The sequence below is a fragment of the Melospiza georgiana genome, chromosome 1 (assembly GCF_028018845.1).
Source record: "Melospiza georgiana isolate bMelGeo1 chromosome 1, bMelGeo1.pri, whole genome shotgun sequence".
Lineage (NCBI taxonomy): Eukaryota > Metazoa > Chordata > Aves > Passeriformes > Passerellidae > Melospiza > Melospiza georgiana.
In genome coordinates this window covers 73480318-73497709 of record NC_080430.1, presented here as the reverse complement: position 1 = coordinate 73497709, position 17392 = coordinate 73480318, and the positions used below count along the sequence as shown (strand labels likewise).

Sequence of the window (17392 nt, the reverse complement as noted above, 5' to 3'; positions counted from 1 at the left end):
CCATGTTGAGGTAAAGGAACAGATTTAAAAAGTAATAATAAATACCATTTGTAGTGCTGTCTAAAATGCAGATAGTCAGAATTAGTTCTTGCCTTTTCTGTGGTCTCCTCCATTCATTCCAACTCCGTGCAGTATCAGCCTGGCAACGTTTTAAGCTGAATTCACTTTGCACAGGGCAAGGCAAGCTAAAAAAGACAATAATCCCAAAGATTTACTATGTTGCACAAGCTGAAATCCATCTGAAATTTACACTGTGACCTGGCTCAAATCCTCACTTTCCATGCATCCAGTACCTGGCTCCCACACTGTGAAATTCTGATGGCTGGAAATATGCCATGATTGTTGTTAAATGATTCAGGAAGATTATCTAAATAGTACAGTGGAAACAAGTGTGCAGGAGCAGGTACACTTAACAAGAGAACTTAGCTGGAGAATCTAGAAAAAATCCACCTGTGCCTCTTGACACCGGTGCTTATTTTTGAACCACTAATCACAAGGCTATAGTCAATTTCAGATACTCATTGGCCTTAAAATGTCAGAGAAATTATTTTTATAGCACTCATACAAGAATAATTATTATATCAAAATATAGGAACACTCATTGTCTAAATAAATCAAATGCCTGAGGAATCTTTTTATTGATGAAGAGTTAGGAAGGACTGGGAAGGAAAGGGATACAAACCTGCCATCCCTTCCTCTTTGATTGTTCTGAAAAAGAGTGTAAAGGAATTTCCCAACAACATATCTCAATAGTGTTTTATATCCTGGTTTAATAAGTCCCTATGTAAAGAAAAGGCTGACATGCTTGTTCCAGTGAATGCATTCATGCTGAAAGGAGAAAATTCAGAAGAATAAGCCCTGTTCAGTTTCTGTTGTGACTAATGCTTTCAATTCCCATCCACTCTGATGAAAGTACCAACAAAAAGGACAGAAAGTCTGGTCTCTGTTCTAGGCTGTGACATTTACCTAGGCCTGTGTGTGGCTTTGGCCAAAGTATCCCTTGCCATGCTAGCAGTCAGCTGGGAAGGCAGCTTGCACAAAGTGCCTGTAAGAGCAAGGCAATGCCTGTGAAGGATACTGAGTATTTTACCCACCCTGAGAAATCGTCCCTCTGATCGAGTACTGCAGTGACCTCTGTCCATCAGCTGCCTCCCTGCCCAGGTTTTCTGGCCTGCAGGCATCACCACATTCCCCCACTCACAGGGGCAGGAAGCTGGTTCCCAGCACTGAACTGACACAACATTGGTCAGGAAGGTTCAGTAACTACAATGAATCAGCCTCACAGAAGGAGCTGTTTTCTCTGACTGGATGCTGTGAGAAAGGCGCACATCCCCCTTGTGCTGACACAGCTCCATCAGTGACATGCTTCAGGATGCAGGTGGAGTTTATTCCCCTCAAGAAGGAGAGAATACAGAAGAAAAGGAAGGGAATGGTTCCTCCTCATCAACCTAAGGGCTCAGAGAATGAGCTGATCTGAAGCCATTTTCATCCTGTCTGAATTTGCCTAGAGACAGGGCATAATTAGTTCTCTCAGAAAAAAAATTATACTCCTCACTGGCAGATTTTCTCTGTAAAGCAGATGTTCCTGCACTGTTCTGTGCCTTACTTTGAGGCTTCTTCCTCTAAATCTTCCTGTCTTCCAGCTTCATTCAAGTACCAACTGTTAAATGGCATTAGCCACATGAACTTTTTCCAGCATCTCACTCTGGACCTATGCAAGTCGAAGGAGAACATAACTGGGTTGTGGAAGAATGTGGATCTGCTTTGTACGACACTGTCCCCATTGCTGGGATACTTTGGTGGCTGTAACACACAGTTTTCACAAGGGTTGCATAATATTTTTCGTTTGTGTTCTTGCAGATACTCGATTGACAGGAGCAGTGATCCGGGACGGTTCTTTTATGTCGACATAACATCGGGAGCACTGATGACCGCAAGACCTCTTGACCGGGAGGACATTTCTTGGCACAACATCACTGTGCTGGCCATGGAGCTGAGTAAGGAGAATGCAGACTGGACACAGACTAAAGAGATACAGCAGACAAAGCAGGCTGAGGGGCGTGAATTCAAAGTTCACATATTGTTATGCACCGAGTGGGAAGGCGCATTAAGTGAATTGCTCCTCTGACATCAACCAGCAAATACTGCATTTTATTTATTTTTTTATGCTCATTTTCACAGGGTGGTGGGAGGCATAGAGGATGGCAATTAAATGCAGAGTCCTTCTTTTTCAACTCATTAGCATTCCAGGGATTTATTTAAAACTCCTCCTGATGTGTTTCTGGCAGAGCTCTCTCACTTCAGAAAGCCAGGCTAAAGAAAATACTGCAAAGGCTGCACAGCTGCTAGAGCTCCCAGTCCTGCCTGGGAGGATTGAGTGGTGCAGGGATGGGTAGGCAGCAGTGATCCTACACTGCTAGGTCACTAGTTGAAATCTGCTCTGGTTCAGCAGCAAGTAAATGACATCGCCATCTGCTTGCTACATAAATAATTTGGGCCAGAGTGCCTTGGTATCTTTGAGTATGCTGAACTCATTATGCTTTTGGGTTTTACAATGAGCTAAAACTCAGACCAGGATTCATCTGTGCCGGGTATTTTTCAAGGCTGTGAGAAGAAGGAGATGCTCATTTCATTGTGTCAGTATAAAAAATTTAGCTGAGTTTGAAATGCTCACAGATATGAGCTTCATAAAGGAGCTTCAGACATATAAGCAAAGAAAAGGTTCACATAGTCTTCACCTGAAATTCCTTCCATTCACATAGCTTTTGCTCAAGATCTCAGTTCATCTGTGAGGGGCAGCAGCTTTTCTGCAGCTTGGTGCCAATAGCTGAGTCATTCCTTGTGTCTCAGAAAGCTTCCTGCACATCTAGCCTGTGCCAGAGATATGGAGCACTTTGAGAGGAACAAAGTTTCAACAAGTTTGCCCAAATTGCAATCAGCCAGCTTGAAAGCAGGGGAAATATTTCACAAGAGTTGGAGTTACTCTGCCACATATTTGCAGGCTGTTCCAGCACATGATGCCTTTCTGTGCCCTTTTAAGTAGTGAAAGTGGTTGAGACAATGGGATTTCACCCCCATCTGTTTTGACACTACTTTTATTTTCAGCCACCAATGGCCATTGCAATACCATGAGTCTGTAAAAGCTGCCCCTGTAGCAGCATTGAGGGTGAGAGCAATAGGAAGGCACATCTTCCTTTGTTCCCTTTCCATTAATCCTCTGTCAGTTTTGCTCTGTACATGTGCATTTTAATTTAGTGAATAGTTTCAAAAATTTCATAGCTCTGCACTCCTGAATAGCCCTAAAGGTTAGATCAATTATTTCTAAGAGTATGAACTCACCTGCCACAACAACAGGTGTGTTAGCAAGATGTATGTATGCATATGTGGGAAGCTGAAGGATTACATTACAAATTAGGGAGAAACAACATAGTTTGAGGATTATCTGAATGACACAATGCAACACATGTTGTGAACTGCAGTACACTGAACATTTAATAAAAATTCCAGAGTTTATGCAAACTCTCTATTGTTTATATGAATACATCATTTCTTGCTATAAAGGGAGATATATTTGGAGGTAAATGTACAAAATGCTACAGCTGAAAAGAAGATGAAATACTAATATTAAAAATTTTTCTTGATTTTTGCACTTCTTCTGATCCCTTAACATTTTTTTCTTTCTGATTACAGTTTTATTTTATCATTAAATGAGGGGGGGAAAGACGATTTGAGGCAGACAAGAACAGTAAGAAAAACAAATTATTCTGTAGCCACTTAGTTTGGAATTTGTGAAGATATGCGAAAAGATGTACAGATTTACTGACAAAGAAAGTTAATGCACCAGTGGGACAGAAACATCACAAATGATGTCATGCAGAATGTAAAATTTTCATTGCAATTTTAAGCTTCACTGAAAGCTTTTCTGTTCAATTTCATGTGTTATTACATTTTAAACCTCTCTGTACAAAGTATCAAAGACTTGACACTATTTTTGAGTTCAAGGAACATAAATTTTGAGCAAAACCATCTCTGAACTGGAGATAGAAACTGCCATTTTTAACAAGTTCTAAATAACAAGTCTGTCCTTAAAAAAGTACCTTCCAAATTCATGCTATCAGTAGGGAGGCTCAACAAAGAGTATTGCCCGGTTGAAGGACAATAAAAAAAAATGGGGCATTGTCTAAAACATTTGCTGTAGAAATAATTCATTGGACTGAACCAGGTTGAAGTCTTTTACAGAATTGCTTTGTTTGTAAAATTTGTGATTAAATGGGAAGTCAGGCTAGACAGAGAGCAGCATTTGCAGCTTCACTCTGAGTCACACAATACCCAAGTCACCACAGTTCCCAATGGGAAAATGTGCTTAACACAAGCTAGTAGTGGAAAACCTGATTTACCTCTTGAGCCAAGTGAGGAGCAGCCTCTTCCCCTTCCCACATTCTGCCTTTCCTTACATTAAACCTTCTTGTTCCAGATAACCCCTCACAGGTGGGCAGCGTCTCTGTGACAGTGAAAGTCCTGGATGTGAACGATAACGCGCCAGAGTTTGCGAGATTTTATGAAGCTTTTGTTTGTGAAAATGCCAAAGCAGGCCAGGTGAGAAATGCTTGCACCCCCAGGGGTTGGGAAGGGTATGCTGTCCTACATGGAGGCAGCATGCCAGGAAGGGTGAGTGTTGGGAAGAGGGCTCAGCTACTCACACATTTCATCTGAACTCTTATCAGCAGCTGTCTGTGCTTCATTCCAAAGGCAAGCATATCCCACTGGAAGGAGCATCACATAGAGTATCTCTTCTGTTTCTCCCACATTTCTTTTATTCTCCCAAAGTAGATTCTAGGCTCACTGCACAATACATTTCATAGCTGAAATAAAGCCTTCCCTTAGGCATGTGCCAGCAGGCAAACAGCCAGTGTGTCCTGTAGCAGCATCAAAGAGAGGAGAAGTGTTATTAGAAGTGCCACAGAACCAGCTCAGGCCACGTGTGACAGACAAGTCTTACTACTAAATGTTTAAAGAGCCTTAAGCACACCTGGACTTATGGGAGCTGGACATAACTCACTACATCAGGTTCAAAGGGGTGCCAAGCAGAATATGTTCTGCTGTAAACGGGAGACCACAGACAGTCAAAAGCAACACAAACTTCCCGTTGCACGCACTCTAAAGGATCAGCTTCAAGCAAGCGGTGAAGATTCTTCTCCTCTCCCTTCCAAAACCCCATCAAAGCCTTTGAACAAGGTCACCAGTGCCAGAGACAGATGTGAGCTCTCCCTGGCTGGACCTGCTGCAAGTTCTGCTGCTGATTGTTTGTGGGGAGCCTCTTCTTGCTCCACCACCAGCGTCCACGGTGGGGACTGCTGCCTCCTCATGCACAGCTGACTAGCTTAAATAGCACATAAACACACAGACACACCTCTCATGATCTGTGAAGGAAAAATTATACAAGTAGTATCACTGTGTGTTTGCAGAAGCTTCTCCCAGCTGTGTGAAACAGAATGAAATAGCTGCTCACTGCTGGGGTAACTGTTCTTACAACTTACAACTGTCATGTATAGGAAATTTTCATCTCACCAGTTTACAGAGCTTTTTAGTAATATAGGCAATAGAAGTCACTGCCTAGACCGTTTTTCCTGGTTTTGAAGGGTGAGTGTCCTAGGTAATAAGCTGTTTAAGTTCAATATTATTATGAATGCTAACCTGGACTACTTCCTTCAACAGGGAACACTAAATTCTATTACCACATTTTAAAAAGTTCTGAAATCAGTTTTAACGTGGTGAAAGAGCCTTTATGGGTCTGACATTTGCCTTTGAATCTCAAAATAACTTTCAAGTTAAAAAATCCAGGTGAAGATTTATTCCTTGTCCAAAAAGATGCCAGAACGTTTATTCAGACAGTGCTCATTGTGCTTCAAGCTGTTAGACCTACTTTACAAAGCCTCTATAAGTGAAGTAACAAACCTCTTTCTGGATTTAGCATTGTCTTCGTTTCTTTAGTTTGGTGTTATTTATTACATATGCATTCTGCATGGTTGGCTTTTCTCTCATTTCCACTGACATCTTGGGAAGAATTTTATTGATTTAAAACTAAAAGAGTGGCAAAATAATCAACCTGAAGTCCTTTTCTACCTGCATAATGAAGCTGAAAGTAAGTATGAGCTTTCTTACAAGCTCTCTAATGCACAATAAATCTTCTGAAAAACCTGGGCCTCCAAAAGACAAAAAGAAATGTGCAACAGAAGATAGGGATGCATGACAGGAAAGCATGTGTTATTTAAGGTAAACCAAATAGCTCTTCCATTGTTTAAAAGTGATGTGCATGACCACAGAAAAACAGATGACCCCTGCAAACTTTTGAGTCTCTTCTTGACAGAAGATTGTACCTCTGGAAAGCAATTTTATGGAAACGCTCCAGTTGCCTATATTTATAGATATAAAATACCTGTTATCAGTTTGATTGTTATTTATATTATAAATATTTTGCTTCTCACCCATTTCTACTTTTCTCTTGTGTTTTGTAGCTGATCCAGACAGTGAGTGCCATCGACAAGGATGACCCACAGGAGGGTCAGCACTTCTACTACAGCCTGGCTCCAGAGGCAGCCAACAACCCCAACTTTACTCTAAGGGACAATCAAGGTAATCAGAGTGGACACAGACAGTTAGCTACTCTAATTTCTAATGCCTGAATTGGACTTGAGAAGCTGTGACTTACAGTGGGTGATAAGATTGCCATTTCAAATAATACCAAGTGACACCTGCTCCTTAAAGGCAATAATAAAATGACATATTACTTAATACACTTGAAGGTTATAGGATATTTTCTTCTCTATAAATATTCTCTAGCAATAGGCTCCTTTTCCTTTTTCGAGGAAATGTGCCAGTGTTTTGTGCAAATTCAGGTCTTTTGGTCAGGCTGCAGGCATCTCGGATTATCGGAGTGGAAATTGCATTTGCTCAAAAGGAGATGCTTAAAGGTAGGATAGTAACTGGAACTAGAAGACAAATCTGAAGGGAATTACATTGCTCTTTTTTTTTTTTTTTTTTTTTTGTACTCTTCATGTTTTCTCCCAGGCACAGAAAAAAGGAAGGTCTTTGTACTGTTTCAGTCTTTTCCCCCAAGCTCTTTTTTCTTTCTCCTTGCACATCCTCATTTCCCTAGAGAAAGAGGGAAGTAGGGAGGACTCGCAGACCCTTGGGGAAGTAAATTGGTGTACAGCTAAAGATCTGTGTAAGATGACCTAAGTAGAAACTGAAACACCAGTGGGAAGACTCATGGCAAATCACTGGAATTTGAGCATTTTAACCAGTGGAATTTGATTCTTTTGGGAAAGCTTTGGTGGTTTTGGAGCCTGCAGGAAATTCCTGCCGTAGCAGGCCTTTGCATGACTGCTGTTGATAGATGATTTCCATGGCTAAAATCACGCCCACACCAGCCTTCATTAGGAAAGAGGGATGACCTTGAGTGACCTGGTGCAGAGCTTGGAAAGTCAGTACTGAGGGGCTGGGTTGTATGAGTTTAGTGTGTAAAGTACCACGGATCAGCAAGCAAATCCAGGATAACTGGGGAGAAAGACTGGCCACCTGCAGCATCTATGGCCAGCCTCCAAGCCCAGCCTTGCTCCCACACGCTGCTTGCCACACTTACTAACATAAGCCGCTATCTGGGCCACTCCAGGCATATCAAAGAGCAACAGAAAGGCTTATAAAGAATCCCATGCATTCACTTACCAAACATGTCCTAAAACATGGTACTTGCAGTGTCTGGAGCACTCCTCCACAGCATGCTCTTTCATCCCAAAAGTATTTTTCTCTGTAGTGTCCATGAAGGCTCCCCACACAATTTCTTGCATTTTTATCCCCTTCTTTCTCTCCTTGTCTTTTTTATCTGTGAGTATTTATTGCCAAAATAAATGAACAAATATAACACAACTATCGCTAAAGCATTTGGCAAAGAAAGCTCATTTCAACCTCAAGGCATTGTTCTAAAAAAAGAAACTCGCAAAACTCCCAGCATCAGATGCACTTTTTCTGTCTCAGGCCATGTTTGCAATAATTTATAGTGACAGCAGTGACTAAATGGCTGTGCTTCCCACTCTCTATAAAATACCAGTTTTCCGTATATATATATATATATATATATATGTATATATATATGCGTGTGTGTATATATATATATGTATATATCACAAGAAGCTTAAGGTACTATTAGTTACAAATTTGAAATAAAAATTATAAGTATCAAACCACTGACTATTTGAATGATCCACATAGTAAACCATAGCATAAGAAGAATATTAAGCTATTAGAGAGCATCCAAAAGAAGGGCCATGAGGATGGTGAAGCATTTTAGGGGAAGCTGTATAGGGTGCAGCTGGGGTCACTTATCTCTTCATCCTGGAGAAGACTGAGGGGAGACCTCATTGCACTCTACCATTTCCATGTGAGGGGAAGCAGAGGGGCAGGTACTGATCTCTTCTCTCTGGTGACCAGACAGGACTTGACAAAACAGCGTGAAACTAAGTCAGGGAAGTATATGAGGAAGAGGTTTTTCACCCAGAGGCTGTATGAGCACTGGAAAGGCTCCCCAGGGAAGTGGTCACAGCACCAAAACCTGTTTCAGTTCAAGAAGCCCTTGGGCAAAGTTCTCAGGCACACAGTGTGACTCTTGGTGTATCCTGTGCAGGGCCAGGAGTTGGACTCATCCTGAAGGGTCCCCTATAACACAGCATATCTTATGACTCTATGATTAAGGGTTTATTTACTGCCTCAGCAATTTGGAGAGCAGTAGTCATTTCAGTAAAAGTAATTTATGCTTATATTTTCATCTAGGGGCCACTAAGAGCTATATAAATCATGTAACTTGGGCACAGAGGGGGTAGCTGCACTGTTTGTCACAGGGTGGCTAGACAAGAAGCAGAACACGCTTTGCTAGTCACAGCCTGTGCCCATAAACATGAGACAGGAATGCTTCCCAGGCTGCGGGAAGGCGCTGTTAGGATTAGCAATTGTGCTGATTACTTGGTTGTCCAATATAGCAGTAAGAGAAACTGCAAGACATGGAGCCTCCTTGGCAACAATTAAAACCTTGATTTATACTGAGCAACAGATAGATCACAGTTTGCATTCTGATGAGCTGTTTTACATTTTTTTTTGGCCCTTGTAATTTTGGTCTCTGAGAACTTCTTCAGACTATTCATCCTTTGCATATCTTCAGCAGACAGAGAAATCCTATTGTTCTCCTTTATAGATGGGGATCTGGGGCAAGGAGAAATTAAGCTACTTACATGCTGGATTCTCTTTGAGTTCAGTAAAATCAATGAGAAATAGACATGTTAAGTAGCTGCAACAATCTGGGCACAAATGGCTTCTCAAGGCCTTATAGGATAAATGTGATGAAGCAGGGAATTGAGCTGGAGTCTGCCATCTCTTCGCTGTCTGCTGTAGGGCATTGGCAAGACATCCTCCTTCCACCCTCTTCCAGGTGAGACTATGCTGGGAATAAGTTAGAAAGAGAGGTTTGCTGTAAGAACGAGCTACAAAATAAGTTTACTGCATTTCTAGATTAAGCTCTGAGCTTATCTTCTGTTGAGCTTTAATCACTGCCCTCCATCTTTGGGAGCCAGGAACTGTTGAAGACAGAAGCCTCTTATAATAGGTGCACAATCAGGATCTGTCATACCCACCCAGGCATAGTATCCTGGCAGTCTTTTGCATCACAATTAAATTTCTCCTGGGAAAAATTTTTAGCTATTTCTCCCTTCCCTAAATCTGTGGTTTACTTCACACATGTAAGCAGTGAGCTGAAAATCCTCAAGGAAAGGTTTGACTCTTTCCCCAACTCAGTGGTGTCTAGTTTGCCTGCTTCCTTGTGTTCTTTCTCCCACTCCTGGTGGAATATTAATTTATATTATTCCTAGCTCTTCATAATTACTACAATCAGGTTTTAAAGTCTAACAGAATTGTCAGGCTAATCATCCCCAGTTCTTCTACAGGTTTGTGCAGAAAGAAACCAAGCCTTTCTTGTGAGAAGAGCAGTGGTTAGCTCTGATCTCAAGGTTGGGACCTACACAGTGGTTAACTCCCCTGACCTCTCCAGAGAAGTACATCTTTTCCAGAGAGGCAGAAAGCTGCAGGAAGATGGTGCTCCCTGGCTTGTTCTCATGAAGACACCAGCCTGCAGGCCTGTGGGAAGTTCAGTTTTCACACAAATGTGGAACCAGCCATGCTGCAACCTTCAGCATCTCTGCTCAGTGCTGGAGCTAAGTGCTGCCAGCCACCCTCCACGAGCCAAAGTTGCTGGGCTGGATGCTGAGAGGAAAAATATTGTGCATTCTTATCAGGCCTGCTTGTTCTTTTTTAATATAATAGGGCTTTCATGTCCTCACAAGCCCTCTTCTCTTGATGGCTGGGGCTTAGCAGATATCAAATTTGGAATAAAATTGTGTATTTCAGTTTCTGCCATGCTGCATCACATTCCAGCTCGTCCTTTGCACTGCGCTAGCACGTCAAATCACATTGGCTTTTGATGAGTCACACAACAAGCTTTGGCACCAGTGCATTTCACTTGCAGAGTAACAGGTAGAACAATTCTTTAGGGATGATTTGGATGCCTGCCTAGTACAAAGCAAAATGAAGCAAAAGGCCCAGAATGTAATCGTGGGAGTTACAAAGAGAATTTAATTACCAAGAACATTTAAGACCTGGATGATATGGTCAGGGCATCACAGCAGAGGTATTTATACATATATATCTTTCAATATTAGATTATAGAAACTTGGTTTTGGCCTGAAAAGAGTCGTTAAAAACCCTTGAGATCTCTCACTACCTGATTTTGCTCAGCTTCTGTCAACAGCTTGTGACTTCTTTTGCAGGCAAAGTACGACCAGCTCAGAATAATTAATCTTTTTTTCCCTCACAAAGAGCAATTTTACATGAAATGAAGGTTTGCACCTGAATAGAAGCTGTGACTTCTAGTGTAAGTCAGTTTAAAGAAAGTGAATCTTTCACCCAGGAAAGAGAAATACAACCAAATTACTCCAGTTAGGGTGACTCAAGTATTTTCATTGACAGAGCATAAAAGCACTTTGCCACTTTCTGCCTTTGGGCTGCTTTTCCTCATGCCAAAACTGGCCCAGTGATGAAAAGGTGTGATATTAATAGCTGTGGAGCACATATAGAGGGCACATAAACAGCCCAAGGGAGAAAAAGCACTTGTATGTGCCCCAGTAGAGAGAAGGGAAAGGCTTGAGCAGGCAAGGGCTCCTGTCCACAGCATTCCCTTTGCCCAGAAGCCATGGGAGGCACGGGGTACTGCTCTCTGATGAGCTTTGGGACACATTCCTGAATCGTGGAGCCATTTAGGTTGGAAAAGGCCTTCAAAATCATTGAGTCCAACTGTTAATCTAATGCTTCTGAGTCCCCCACTAAACCATAGCCCTAAGTGCCCCATCTACACATCTTTTGAATGTCTCCAGAGACGGTGACTCAAACACTTCCCCGGACAGCCTTCTCCAAAGCCTGACCATCCGTTCAGAGAAGAAATTATTCCTAATATCCAAGCCTCCCCTAGCACAACTTGAGGCTATTTTCTCTTGTCCTATTGTTTGTTCCGAGGAAGATATCTACCTATGTCTGTCCATACCCACTGCACACACTCAGAGCTGCACTGCATATCAAAGGTGAAATCAGTAAACACTGACACATAATCAGTTTTAAGCAACTTTTGGATTTTATCTTGCACCTGGTGCTTTTTCCTCGAAGCTCCAGCTCTTAGGACCGCATGATTTAACAAGACACTACAAATCACTATATATTTGCATGCAGACACGTAGCACACTTCAGAATTTTATGGTTTTAGAGTAAAAGCTTGAAATGTCATTGACGTGCAAGAAAAAAGACCCTGAGATTCTTTTTAAAAACATGTCACAAATTTAAATTGATCTCACAAACTGTGGAACCTGACATCTCAATACTTAGGTGTGCCTGTATTCTCTGATGCCATAAGATTAGAGGCACAGAGTTTGTAATTTGGGCCATAGTTTTAGTCTAGGAGACAAATCTGGCTAATCTAGCTTGAGTTTGCCTGTATTCCATAGTTGGCTGTACATGGAGTTGAAGATCCTGATTTCCCTTCAACAAGCCATTAAATCATTTTTGATGTCTAGACTACAGCAGATCATATAGCTGAATTTATCTGCATGTAACCTGAGTATCTACACTGAAAAAAAAATCAGCCAAGATTTAAATCTTAGCAGGGAACGGACAGAGGAATAATGAGGAAATTGAACACTTCTATGTTAATATTTTAGGTTTTTTCAGAGTCTACCTGTGATCAGAAGGTTTGTTGCCTTTTCCAGGCAGCAATCCCATTGTGCCAATCCACCTGGGACAGCTGATCAGCATCCTGCATTTTCAAGCATAGCAAATGTACATTGGTAACAACCTGGAGATGCAGATGGCCAGACTGTGTGACCTCTTTTGAACCAAGGGAACAGGAAATAAAACTAAGTAGTAAAAGAAACTGCATGAAGATAATTTCCCAAAAACTGCCACAGCATCAGTGCAGAGAATCAGAGCTTGTAGGTCTGCCAAAGAGAAGAAGTACCTGTACTGTTCCCCAGTAATCTTTCTTGGCCCTAGCCTTGCAGACATGTTTGTAAGAAAGGACAATTTTCATGCAAGTTTCTTTAGTCTCTTTGGTGACTCAGTTCACACTGGAGACATTCAGTCCTGCACTTTCCAAAAGCACTGAAAAAATCAACAGTCCTCTCCAAAGAGTTCTGCTTTGGCATCCTGAGATGAGAATTGAGAACAAGCTCCTGAATCCATTTTTCACTTTTTTTCCACTTTTTTAGATTAGGAAACTTGGTGCACATACTGAGAAATTTGAGGGAGGAGATAGAAAGGAATTCAAATGCCACTGGTAAATGTTGACATTTTAAAAAGCATGTTGAATATGAAGGAAAAAGCCCCAAAGGTAGGAATTTCCCCTGAAATGGCCAACAGCAACTGGATGTTAGGTCACTCTTTTACTATTTTTGTCAGCAGCATCATTTTGATTCCTTTTGATTTAAGTTCTTATAAAAACAGGCAGTCACACTAAATGAAGCAGAATGGTCAAATCAAAGCAGAATAATTCTGACGACAACACAAAGCATTCTGGCTTTTTTCTATGGCAGAAGTACTAAAGAAATTGCATGTACTTCACAGAAAAAAATGTTTAGTTGCGAATTTTCAACTCGCTGCTGCTTTAGGGTAGCAAGCTGGGTTTTTTCCTTTGTCCCCTTGTTGCCTCAAGCAGATGGTCATGCCATGTATCAAAAACCACAGAGTACCATCACATGTCGACAAAGGTTATATGCCAGCATCTCCAAAATGGTGGCAGTGTCTGAGACCTAGAAAAGCTGCTGAGCATAAGCAAACAGGAACAACAAGTTGCCTTCAATTGCTCATTTCTGTCTTGGCCTCTGAAATCTGAATACTGTGAGTTTGCTCTGGGCATCTTATATCACAAGGGGTAAAGGCAATTCCTAATGTGTGTATGCCTCTCAGGTTTGGATCTATGGCCTGAGAAGATACTGGAAGAGGGGAAGGAGTGGCAAAATTATTAGTGATTAACTAATTAAAAAAAAAAAAAAGAAGAGAGAAGAAAAAATGGATGTGGCTCCAAGGCTGGTTTTTTGTAAACATTATTTCTCTGCTGAATGTATTTGCTCTGCCTATAAGCCATCCTCTCTGTTTACTCCCTGCCCCTAGACAATACAGCGTGGATTTTGACACGGCGCTCTGGCTTCAGACAAAACGAGCAGAGCACCTTCTACCTGCCCATCCTGATCAGCGACAACGGGCGCCCGGTGCTGAGCAGCACGGGCACACTGACCGTGCACGTGTGCAGCTGCGACCAGGAGGGCGTGGTGATGTCCTGCAACGCCGAGGCCTACGTCCTGCCTGTCAGCCTCAGCCGAGGGGCCCTCATCGCCATCCTCGCCTGCATCTTCGTCCTGCTGGGTAAAGTCTGCACTTCTTCCTGGGAGGGACAGACTTCTCGGTTCTGGCCATGGTGCTGATGCACCGAAGGTGTAGGACCCAAACACACACACATATATCTGTGTATACCGATATATGTAGATGCATGCATGCCTAAAGGGCCAAATCAAGGACCCCATGGTGTAGTCAGCTGCATATGGTTTCAGGATCTGGACTGTAGGAATGGGGGAAAAGGTATTGCCTGCAAATATTTCTGCCAGATGCCCAAAGTGCTAGGATGTCTGATATGGCCATGCTTTCCTGCAAGGGTATGGCAGTGGGAAGTATTGAGAGCTGTGGCTTGGGGCGGGTTAGTTTCTCATCCTGATCCACAGGAAACAGTAGTGGTAAGCCCAGTTCCATTTCTTGTCTAGGAGAGAGATATCCCCACCTCCATCCTTTTTCCTTGTGACTCTACATTTAAATGGTGCCTGTGCTGCAGTAAAGGGGCTGAGGGTCTTGCATGAGTTCTGTCTCCACAATTAAATTTCATGCTTTCCTTGCCCAGACATCCTATGTCCCCTGTTAGCTGTTGATACCAAAAGAACTTCAGTTCCCTTGTTCACTCTCTCAAATCATGATATACTAGCTCAAAACACACATTCTCTGAAGTTTCAAAGGACCCAGTTTGAGGAACAGTGTAGTAAGATACAGGAAAAATTGTTTTAAAGGGCCTCAGTTCTGGCTGTTCAAAGGAGCCTAGATACATTTGCTCCAAATTTCAGTATCCAAAATCTTTTCTAACTCTGGAAATAGTCACCAAGTCACCAAGCACATTTTCAAAAGAAAAGGGCTCTGGTGCCTGTACAACCACTTTTCCCCATGCTAATAAGCACAGCGGGGGTGAGGAGCACCAGCACTGCAGCACTGCAGGAGGCTTGCAGATAAACAAAAAAATTCTTACAGCAGACTAAGGGCTAGCTCTGCATTTTGCTGTGTAGGCAGACATATCACGGTGGTGCCTTAGGACCATCCATCTCTGTCACATGCAGTGGCCAGCTCAAGAGGCATCACCAAAGCAGGCTGCAAAACCCACCCACAGAGCAGAAAGCAAAATATCTCTATGGCACTGCTGCTGCAGATAAACTGTTACTGACCTCTGAGCCGGCTAGCTTAAAAGAGGCAACCACCACTAGATATCCATGTCCTGTGTCACCAGGAGTTAAGAATTCAGGTGAGGAAGGGGACAGATTAGCAGGACCTCAAGCTACCAGTTTTGACTGGGGTGTGAGAGAGAGAGATTTCTACACCCCTCAGCTTGCAAACACCACAGCTCTTTAAATCCAAGGGGCTAGTTGGGCTCACCCAGGGGAAAGTGGGGCCGAGGAAAGTCTGAAGCCCCAGCAAGACCTGTTTCCTTGCTGACAGCCCTGTGTCTTGCTTGGTTCCCGCAGTGCTGGTGCTCCTCATCCTCTCCATGCGGCGCCAGCGGAAGCAGCCGTACATCATCGACGAGGAGGAGAACATCCACGAGAACATCGTCAGGTATGATGACGAGGGCGGTGGGGAGGAGGACACGGAGGCCTTCGACATCGCCGCCATGTGGAACCCGCGGGAGGCCCAGCTGGTGGTGAAGAACCGGCAGGACATGCTCCCTGAGATAGAGAGCCTCTCCCGATACGTGCCTCAGGCGTGCATCATGGACAACAACGTCCACAACTACGTGCTCGCCAAGCTGTACGAAGCTGACATGGACCTGTGGGCACCTCCCTTCGACTCCCTGCAGACCTACATGTTTGAAGGGAACGGCTCGGTGGCCGAGTCGCTCAGCTCCTTACAGTCCGTGACGACAGACTCAGACCAGAGCTACGACTACCTGACGGACTGGGGGCCGCGCTTCAAGAAGCTGGCTGAGATGTACGGGGCCACGGACAGCAGTGGGGTTCTGTGGTAACAGAAGAGGAATGGCAGAGGGCTTTCCATGTGAAACGGTGTCCAGTTCGGTCCATTCTCATCAGATGCTTCCACGGACATGGGTGAGGCCTCATGAAAAAATAGCAATACAGTGCTTGGATGAGAATGGGAAGAAGGGTGTGAATGAAAGTCTCTCTGGATCAGCTTTACTCAGTTAAATTAAGTCACATTTTTGAAACTATAAGAAAGAGAAGGAAGGAAGTTTTTTCCTGGTTCTTACAGCAAAATTGGGGAGCTCCACAGCATTGCTCTCTCTCTCTCTCTCTCTCTCTCTCTCTCTCTCTTCCTTTCTCTCCCCTTTGTACATGGCAGCTTACTGAGCTCTATACATCAGGGTTCAAAGATCTATAAACTCCAACTGTAATCTCCAACCCACAGAAGAGTTGCTTCCCACTGGTCATTTCTTTCCCCATTAAAACAGAAAAGAATTGCTTGCTAACAAAAGAAAAAAATCCACAAAGCAGAAAATTGAAACTGGAATCTCAGAGGGCTCCTTGTAAACTAAACTCCTCCCTCTGTTGCTAACAGAGCTGTTTTTTAATCCTTTAGAAACAAGGCTGAGGTTGGAGGTTCTTTTCCCACGTGACTGAGAGGGCTGGGGAAGAGGCTTTGAATTTCTGCTCTAGTTTAGTGGCTGATCTGTGAGTCACTGGCATTAACACTAATCCATCTCCTATCAAGTTTGTGTAAATTTATTTCTTGACTCTTTAAAACCATGACTCTGCTAAACTGCTCAGAACAAAACCAGAAAATCTGCCTCTTTTGCACTGTAGATGTCTCTTCCATGTGCCAAATGTGAAGATTAGATTCTACCAATGAAAGCCAAATAAATTTTAAAATAAGAAAAAGCTATATTTGGTAACTACATGGGTTAGATGGGCTTTCCTAATCTGTGTGAGGTCAATCCAAGGGATGTTTACATACTGTAGATAACCTACTTGAACAAATGCAGTATTATAGACAAATAAATGGATGTAAGAAAATTACATGTATAAGTTTTGTATATTTGTTAATTTTGGTAATAAATATGATGTACTGCATACAGTACAGTACCTTAGCACCTCTTTTAATAAAAGTTAAACAGAAGGGAAAGTCTGATGGCAATTTATTGACTACTTTGCACGCAGCAGTTAGTGCTTCTCTGCAGCTTGACATGCTTTGAGCATCAAGAAAAAATGGTTCATCAGCATCGTGTCAAGGAGACAAAGCTTCAGTCTGCAAAAGTGAGCAGATTGTCTGCTTCTTTTATCATTGTTCACTTGGACATTGCCCTTAGCAGTGAATCTGCCCAAGTACAGCCCACCAGACTAGTTACTTTTCTAATCAAATCATGATGAAGTCAAAAAAAAGTCTTGCTTGATTTTTTTGAAACAGTAAGGCCGGGGCATTGATAGGCTTGGAAACCAGTTACACAGCCCTGACAAGTCCCATGCCTTCAGAGCCATGACAGACTAAG

At 42.7% G+C, this 17392-nt stretch overlaps 1 protein-coding gene across 1 annotated transcript in view; it reads left to right on the top strand.

Moving 5' to 3' along the window:
* CDH20 (cadherin 20) overlaps positions 1-17028 on the top strand; it is a 118412-nt gene extending 101384 nt beyond the window's left edge. Inside the window, exons 8-12 of the mRNA XM_058031460.1 lie at positions 1861-1997; positions 4475-4596; positions 6516-6633; positions 13753-14004; positions 15417-17028. Coding sequence (XP_057887443.1) covers positions 1861-1997; positions 4475-4596; positions 6516-6633; positions 13753-14004; positions 15417-15916 — 1129 coding nt within the window. The 3' untranslated portion in view covers positions 15917-17028. The remainder of the gene's footprint in view (positions 1-1860; positions 1998-4474; positions 4597-6515; positions 6634-13752; positions 14005-15416) is intronic.
* Positions 17029-17392: the final 364 nt, after the last annotated feature.